The sequence below is a fragment of the Rhinopithecus bieti genome, unplaced genomic scaffold, assembly GCF_001698545.2.
Source record: "Rhinopithecus bieti isolate Rb0 unplaced genomic scaffold, ASM169854v2 scaffold_27781, whole genome shotgun sequence".
NCBI classification, from domain to species: Eukaryota; Metazoa; Chordata; class Mammalia; order Primates; family Cercopithecidae; genus Rhinopithecus; species Rhinopithecus bieti.
This window is the reverse complement of record NW_016812388.1, coordinates 484,009-493,243: the sequence shown is the minus strand read 5'-3', so window position 1 is coordinate 493,243 and position 9,235 is coordinate 484,009. Positions and strand designations below refer to the sequence as shown.

At 35.6% G+C, this 9,235-nt stretch overlaps 1 protein-coding gene across 1 annotated transcript in view; it reads left to right on the top strand.

Moving 5' to 3' along the window:
* Positions 1-991: 991 nt before the first annotated feature.
* The window catches only part of TRPM7 (transient receptor potential cation channel subfamily M member 7), a 58,491-nt gene continuing 50,247 nt past the window's right edge, over positions 992-9,235 (top strand). Inside the window, exons 1-6 of the mRNA XM_017896181.1 lie at positions 992-1,269; positions 2,481-2,709; positions 3,823-3,978; positions 4,057-4,200; positions 6,418-6,546; positions 8,692-8,970. Of these exons, the coding sequence (XP_017751670.1) occupies positions 1,112-1,269; positions 2,481-2,709; positions 3,823-3,978; positions 4,057-4,200; positions 6,418-6,546; positions 8,692-8,970 (1,095 nt within the window). The 5' untranslated portion in view covers positions 992-1,111. The remainder of the gene's footprint in view (positions 1,270-2,480; positions 2,710-3,822; positions 3,979-4,056; positions 4,201-6,417; positions 6,547-8,691; positions 8,971-9,235) is intronic.

Below are 9,235 nucleotides of genomic sequence, written 5' to 3'. Positions count from 1 at the left end.
TTTTGAGATGGAGTCTTGCTCTGTCACCAGGCTGGAGTGCCTTGGTTCAATCTTGGCTCACTGCAACCTCTGCCTCCCGGGTTCAAGTGATTCTCCTGCCTCAGCCTCACAAGTAGCTGGCACTACAGGCACCCGCCACTACACCGGCTAATTTTTTGTATTTTTAGTAGAGATGGGGTTTCACCATGTTAGCCAGGATAGTCTCGATCTCTTGACCTTGTGATCCACCCGCCTCAGCCTCCCAAAGTGCTGGGATTACAGGCTTGAGCCACTGCACCCAGCCTACATTTTCATATTTAGCTATGATGGTAACCAAATTAAAATGTTTTAATAAATGTTTACCTGACTCCTTTCATTCCAGTTATACTTGATTAAGAACATGCATGACAAAAATGTTATCTAACCCTTTATTAAAATTATGTTCTATTAGAATATTAGTTGAAATATTTAGGCCCTTAAATTTTGGTAAATGTTTATTGCAAAGACATTTCTGTTAAAATAGCATTTTTATAAAATGAATTCTGAGCTATAATAAAAATCAAGTTTATAAAAATTATGGGCCGGGTGCGGTGGCTCAAGCCTGTAATCCCAGCACTTTGGGAGGCCAAGATGGGCGGATCACAAGGTCAGCAGATCGAGACCATCCTGGCTAACACAGTGAAACCTCATCTTTACTAAAAACACAAAAAATTAGCCGGGTGTGGTGGCGGGCGCCTGTAGTCCCAGCTACTTGGGAGGCTGAGGCAGGAGAATGGCCTAAACCCAGGAGGCGGAGCTTGCAGTGAGCTGAGATCCGGCCACTGCACTCCAGCCTGGGCGACAGAGCGAGACTCCGTCTCAAAAAACAAAAAACAAAATAAAATTTATGCTATTATGTGCAGTTTTATGGAGCTGAATAATGTAGAGGATATTTTACTAAAATTTTCACTGACGTAAATTTCATATGACCTTATTATAATGAGCTTTATAACTTTATTTTCCCTGGAAGATTGATACAGTTGTGGAAGAAGGAAAGAAGAAAAGAACCAAAGATGAAATTGTAGACATTGATGATCCAGAAACCAAGCGCTTTCCTTATCCACTTAATGAACTTTTAATTTGGGCTTGCCTTATGAAGAGGCAGGTCATGGCCCGTTTTTTATGGCAACATGGTGAAGAATCAATGGCTAAAGCATTAGTTGCCTGTAAGATCTATCGTTCAATGGCATATGAAGCAAAGCAGAGTGACCTGGTAGATGATACTTCAGAAGAACTGAAACAGTATTCCAAGTAAGTGATATTTTATTATTTGAAAACATTTTAAAAATTCAAAGTAGATATTGTTTGAGTGGCTGTTACAGTGCCACGTACTTAACGGTGATGTATTTATATGTATAATCTTGCTGGTACAATTGACAGAAAATTATTGAAGTATATATATTTTTTAATTCAGAAAGAAACTTTCTGCCTCTATGAAAAAGAGGTTATTATATTTACAACCCAAGAATTAAATATTTCAGCAAAAAAGAAGAAATGCAGCTTGGGCAACATAGGCAGGACCCGTCTGTACATGAAATTTAAAAATTAGCTGGGTGTGGTGGCACTTGGCTGTGGTCCCAGCTACTCAAGAGGCTGAGGTGGGGGGATCACTTGATCCTGGGAGGTTGAGGCTGCAGTGAGCTGTGATCATGCCACTGCACTCCAGCCTGGGTGACAGGGTAGACCCTATCTCGAAAGAAAGAAGAAATGCCGGAAGTCATTTTAATTTTTGCAAATAGTAGCAATTGGATTAGAAAGTTCCATTTGAATTGGTAAGGAAAGGGCGGAAGTGAGGTTGGAGCTGTGTTATAAGAAAATAGACTGAATTCAACTGGGAGGCACTTCAGAAGCTAGAACTACATACATAGAATAACGACATAGTTCATAAAAATTTACAATTAGGGGGGCAGTATTGAAATATTAAACTGGAAACGTAATTTGTATAGGTTTTCTAATATATACTAAGACCTCTGGCTCCCCAGGTGGGGTCTTTAGAGGACAGTGACCAACTGTTACTGAAAATAACTCTTAACAGGGATCCTATGGTTACTTAGTGGAACTTCAAAATTCAGATGTTTCTCATAATTAGGTTAGTCCCTAGTCACATTGTTCTTCCTCTTTACCAGGTACCAACTGTTTTCTGTGTTTGAAATACTGCATAAACTTTTTTGAACAGAGCATCGTAGCATTGTGAGTTTTGATTCCTTCCGAGATTATAGTTTGATTTCTAGGACTGGGAAAAGTGCTCTGGATTCACCTTTTAGTCTTATACATAATGCGACATATTTTAATATTTTGTGAATAGATATAGATGTCTGAAAACAGAGTTTTGGTTTTAATGCCTCATAATTCTGTAAGTGTGTGTGAGAATATTAAAAAGAAAGTATTAATGTATATAAGAATAGTGGCTTAAAATTGCAGTTTGTTAATCTGAGTATATTTTGGCTTTTATCTTTTTATAGTGATTTTGGTCAGTTGGCCGTTGAATTATTAGAACAGTCCTTCAGACAAGATGAAACCATGGCTATGAAATTGCTCACTTATGAACTAAAGAACTGGAGTAATTCTACCTGCCTTAAGTTAGCAGTTTCTTCAAGACTTAGACCTTTTGTAGCCCACACCTGTACACAAATGTTGTTATCTGATATGTGGATGGGAAGGCTGAATATGAGGAAAAATTCCTGGTACAAGGTATACTTTAGAAATAATTTGATATAAAGTGTATGATAAGATAAAAAGAACAGAAGAATTAGTCTAAATGTGTAGTAAAATGCCTTGATGTGTGAGGGTAATGGTGGGGGTTATAGAGGGAGCAAGAAGGATGATTGGCATTTCATCCTGAGGGGTATAATGGGCTTCTTTTTTCCTCTTCTTCTTTACTTTTGAATCCTTTTCAGGTGTGTTTAATGATTATGGCCTCTTTTTAAGCTAGAAGGGGAACAAATGGGAAATACTGGAGATTATGGCCCTGAGCAGCCTTGAAAAAAGTTACTACTTTATGAAAGGGTTATTCCCAAATTCTGAAATTCAAGACCTATCTACTAATTTAATAATCTGTTACTTTTAAGTTACTTAAAGTATATTGAATGAGTATATTCATATACCCAGTTTATACTTATAGATAAGTATATACATGTGGCCAGTTTTATCTTTAAAATTTGGATAAAATGACATGTACTTCTGATTTTGTCATGGTGATACATACTACTTTTAACTTTGCTTTTTGTTCTCTTACATCTTTTTAAATAAGGTGCAGAAATGTAGGAGTCAGTAATCAGGCAAACAGTTTTAACCATAGGCCACTGAATAACCAACAGAAACCCTGTTACACAATTACAATTTCTTCATGCTTTGGGATTTCGCAAGTAATAAGTAAAATTTTAGAAATAAACCTTTTTGTTTATAGAGGCACAAGCTGAGTAATCATGTTATGACATGGAACACTTGCAAAGAGATTTAGGATAAAATTAAGGACATAGCACCTTTGTAAGGCTTGAATTTTGTTTAAACAAAATGTATTTTCTGAACAAATTGTAATCTGATTTTATTTAAAGGACAAGTCTATAATAATTATTAAATCTATCCTATACCCTTATTATCATAATCAAATGTTTTGTTGCTCTTTGAAACAAACTTGGGCCTCTTTAAATACAATATGTAAGTGAAAAATGAATTTTTTGTTTTTTTCCCTCCACTACTGGGGCAAAATGGCTAATCATCATAAGATATTTAATATCTTTTTTTTTATTATATTCTTGAAGGTCATTAATTTTAAAATGCAAAATTATGTTTCTAAAAATTTAGGTCATACTAAGCATTTTAGTTCCACCTGCCATATTACTGCTAGAATATAAAACTAAGGCTGAAATGTCCCATATCCCACAATCTCAAGATGCTCATCAGATGACAATGGATGACAGCGAAAACAACTTTCAGAACATAACAGAAGAGATCCCCATGGTAAGCAGGAAAACATTTTGAAGTAAACATAAATTTGTTCTGAATAATTGTACCAAAAAATTTTTTTTTTAATTTTAGGAAGTGTTTAAAGAAGTACGGATTTTGGATAGTAATGAAGGAAAGAATGAGATGGAGATACAAATAAAATCAAAAAAGCTTCCAATCACACGAAAGTTTTATGCCTTTTATCATGCACCAATTGTAAAATTCTGGTTTAACACGGTATGTTTTTTAATTACACGAGCATAATGTTTTTAAGAGATAGGCTTTGGGGGAACACTGGTTCAGAATCCATACTAATCTTGATATAACTTAGATCACTGAAAAGGCATTTCACATTTGAAAGAGGGATACATTTGCCTTAGTTTCATTTAAATTGTCATCTAGAGTGATAAACACTAACAAATTTCAGTTCTAATTGGAACCAAAAATGTACTTAACAAATATGTGATAACCATTGGCCTTTGTAAGTTGGTAGCAAATACTAATCAACTAGTAAAATTAATGATAAAAGATGGACCAAAAGAGATTCTGATACTTATAATTTTTTGTATTATAAAATTTTTTGTATTATAATTTTATAATACATAAAAGTCTGAAATAAACCTGTTGGCAGTGTTAACTGATGATGATGAAAAGTAATCCAGATCATTTATATGGTTTTATTTATCTGTGGCTTATTTCTTTAATCGTATTAAAGTGTATGCATGATTACCTTCCATATAATTGGCTTTTCTCTTGCTTTATGGAAAAATTGATTTTACTAGCAGATAAAGAGCATATGTCCATACAAGGATGGACTCATCTGTTATTTTGGTTGAAATGTAGGTGTTTATGTGTTGTTTTGGTTGTTTTGTGTGGAGAATGAGCACTAGGAAATATTAGTTGGCTATCTTGCTAGTGCTACTTTTCCTAGCGATGGACCAACCTGAAGGAACAGGTGATACAGTAAATGAGATTAGCCCCTACTTTTAACCAGGGGCTGAGTAAATGAGTTCTTAACTCCCCTTCATCGGAAAACCCTTAATTAAGATGTTTTTAACTTTGTTGTTGTGGAGATTTTTTCATTTTCATCAATAAGAATCTGTTTCTTTGGCGATTGCTTTTTCACCCACGTGACCATTAACCTGAGACTAACATTTCCTTACATCTCCATGTGAAAATGTTCTTGTTCCTTCCTATTCAGAGGCTGAAATTGCAAATATCAGTTATCTGATCTAATCTCCAAATTCTGTTTCCACTAATGAAAATAGGGCAGTTTTCTTACATTTGCATTCATGTGAATGACTACGTTAAAATAGCCAGTATGGGTGACTACAGGAATTTCTCTTTTCTTTCTTTACTGCAGTTTACTTCCCTAGCCTGCTATAGATAATCAAATCAAGGATGTGACTTACTGTAGGACTGATGGAGACAAGATAGAGATGAGAGGATTGTTACCCATAATTTTTCAAGGGTCAATAAGTGTGGGTTTTCCTCTGAAATGAAATAAATACTCATATGTTTTTAAACATAAACTTTATCACCTCTCTATAACCTATTTTGTAAAGAGTGTCAAAGGTGGGCTGTTTTTGTACCTGGGGCAAAGCCTCTTCACATCTTTTCCACTTTTTGGGGTTCAACTTTAGTGACTGGGAGCTAAGAAAATAGCAGTTGTCTATCTGTCTTGTCTTGTCTTGTCTTTTCTCTTTTCTTTTCTTTCTTCCTTTTTTTTTTTTGACAGAGTCTCGCTCTGTTGCCCAGGCTGGAGTACAATGGCATGATCTCAGCTCACTGCAACCTCCACCTCCCAGGTTCAAGCAATTCTTGTGCCTCAGCCTCCTGAGTAGCTAGGATTGCAGGCATGCACCACCATGTCTGGCTATTTATTTATTTATTTTTTTTTTTCAGTAGAGACGGGGTTTCACCTGTTGGCCAGGCTAGTCTCAAACCCCTAACCTTAGGTGATCCACCTGCCTTGGCTTCCCAAAGTTCTGGGATTATAGGCGTGAGCCACCACACCCTGCCTCAGTTGTCTTTCTTAGGAATACTGTTTGGTTGGGGGAGGAAGGAGGCAGGAAATATGTGTTCCTTGATGATTATGGTGGTGAAATTCTGCAGTAATTTTAATATATTATGATACTGGTGGTATGAGTTAAGCAGAATTGTGTGGCATATGCTGAGAACATAAACCTGATTACAAAATCCTTTCTATGGGATGTTCTAAAGGTTGATAGAGTTGTAGAACAACACGTTTATACTCTGGGGACCATTTATACTCCAGTAAATGCAATGTCTGTGCTGAAAAAGAGATATTTCTAAAACTATTTTAATAAGGGAAACTAGGGGATAATTCACAAAGGTTCATTTAATGTCTATTTTTGTGTGTGGTTGAAAATGTTCATAATTAAAAGATTTATTTTGTAACCAGTGTTTATATAACTTTTATTTTTTCATTAGTTGGCATATTTAGGATTTCTGATGCTTTATACGTTTGTGGTTCTTGTACAAATGGAACAATTACCTTCAGTTCAAGAATGGATTGTTATTGCTTATATTTTTACTTATGCCATTGAGAAAGTCCGTGAGGTATGTCTTTAATTTTTTCTACCAATAATTTACTGTACACATGGAAGATGTTCTGTTTTGTTTTGGGTATATACGTGGGTGTGTGTGTGATGACATTGTAGAAGTGTAGAACCTGTGTAATTTTGTTGTTCCCAAAATAATGGCAAAAGAATAGAGATTAGTGAGTATGGTGTATACTTTGTTGCCATTACAAATATAATGATTTGTGTCAGAAATGTAGCCTATAAAAATGTAGCCTATATTTTGTTTGTTTGTTTTATTTCCTGAATGTCCACATTTTTGCTCTCTGTCACTCTTCAAAAAGTATTAAATATACTTGGCTAAATGACTTTTATTTTACCTGCCTGATGTAGCCAATTAGGTAGGTAAGTTATAAATAGGTCTTTAGGCCAGGCACAGTGGCTCACACCTGTAATCCCAGCACTTTGGGAGGCTGAGGCAGGCAGATCACTCGAGGTCAGGAGTTCGAGACCAGTCTGGCCAAGAGGGTGAAACCCCATCTCTACTAAAAATACAAAAATTAGCTGGGCATGGTGGCAGCCGCCTGTAATCCCAGCTACTTGGGAGACTGAGGCAAGAGAATCACTTGAACCCGGGAGGCAGAGGTTGCAGTGAACTGAGGTTGCGCCACTGCACTCTAGCCTGGGCGAAAGAGTGAGACTCTTATCTCAAAATAAAAATAAAATAAATAGATATTTATTTTGCTTTTATATGGTACTGCCTACTAAAATGTACTATACTGCCGTTGAATCATCATTTAGATTTATATCCCTGTGTCTTTCAGTTTTCAGTTTAAATTTTTAATAACCTGATTTTGAAGAAAATCTTTTTCTTAATATTTATACTTTGTTTTTGAAGTAGTAGCTACATGAATATTGTTTTTTGTTTTTTTGTTTTGTTTTGTCTTTTTTGAGATGGAGTCTCCCTCTGTCACCCAGGCTGGAGTGCAGTGGCACAATCTCCGCTCACTGCAACCTCCGCCTCCCAGGTTCAAGCGATTCTCCTGCCTCAGCCTCCCTACTAGCTGGGATTACAGGTGCGTGCCACCAAGCCTGGCTAATTTTTGTATTTTTAGTAGAGATGGGGTTTCACCATGTTGGTCAGGCTGATCTCAAACTCCTGACCTCATGATCTACCTGCCTTGGCCTCCCAAAGTGCTAGGATTATAGGCGTGAGCCACTGTGCCTGGCCATGAATATTGTTTTATAACATACTTGCATAAGTACCTCTGAATTATTTCATGTCTCTACCTTACATTTAGAGAATACAAGAAATTGCAAAAATAATTAGAAGGCATTGTACTTCTCTCTCACTTAGATATCATAAGAATTTCTTTTTTTTTTTCTTTTCCAAACACCAACTGGAACCAGAAGGAATTTCTTATTAAATAGTTTATTTTGCATTTTAAATTCCTCTGAGTGTTATGGTCCATATGTGTATTAAATCTGTTGTTTTATCAGCATGTTTAAATAAATTGATTTGTTAAATGATAAAAGCAAATTGCAAAACATTTTAAAATATGTATATTCATAAAATAGTTCTGCAGGTGTTCATGAGACAGTAATAGTAGTGGTTGCCTCTAGTGGGAAGAGTGATTAATTGGCTAAGGGAGAAGAGGGAAACAGATACTTTGCAGTATTTATGATACACCATGAATTTTGAAGATGTGAATGTGTTGCCATTCCTCTCAAAAGATAATTCTTAAAATTCATATATTCAGGAGAAGAGGCATATGTTTTAAATAAGTTAGATAAATACAGCTACTTAGACCATTGAGTTATTTACTTTCTACAAAGAAGGCAGGTTTGGCAGCTACTACCAGGATATCCAGGTGCTGCTTTGATTTGAAATAAAACAATTTTTCAAAAGTATTTTACAATCCAGGTCTAGTGAACTGGGTTGTAATCTGCATTTTCAGCTTCTTAGTTGGATGAATCTCTTGAACCTGGGAGACGCAGGTTGCAGCGAGCCGAGATTGCGCCACTGCACTCCACCCTGGGCAACAGAGCGAGACTGTCTCAAAATAAATAAATTAATAAATAAATAAAAAGCTATGTGAAACTCTGTGATGTTATAATTGATTGCTGTATGTGTTTTAATAGGAATAAATTGATTAAACTTTTTTTGTTGTTGTTAAACCTTTAGATTTTTATGTCTGAAGCTGGGAAAGTAAACCAGAAGATTAAAGTATGGTTTAGTGATTACTTCAACATCAGTGATACAATTGCCATAATTTCTTTCTTCATTGGATTTGGACTAAGATTTGGAGCAAAATGGAACTTTGCAAATGCATATGATAATCATGTTTTTGTGGCTGGAAGATTAATTTACTGTCTTAACATAATATTTTGGTATGTGCGTTTGCTAGATTTTCTAGCTGTAAATCAACAGGCGGGACCTTATGTAATGATGATTGGAAAAATGGTAAGTTGAGAGATGTTTGATAATACTCATGGGTTTACTGATTTTTTTAAAAATCACAAAAATGTTATTAACATAGTTTTATTTGAGCCAGTGAATGTCTTTTATTTTATGTTTGTTTGCCTCATACTTCAAATCAGCCATTCCTTAAGAGTTTCTCATGCTCAATCCCAATCCCCTACACCCATTTTGTGCTTTGCAAGATAATGTTAGCTATACAATCTATGGTTTATGTCTGTAGGTAACTCCTTTTTCCTGTCTTTACCGA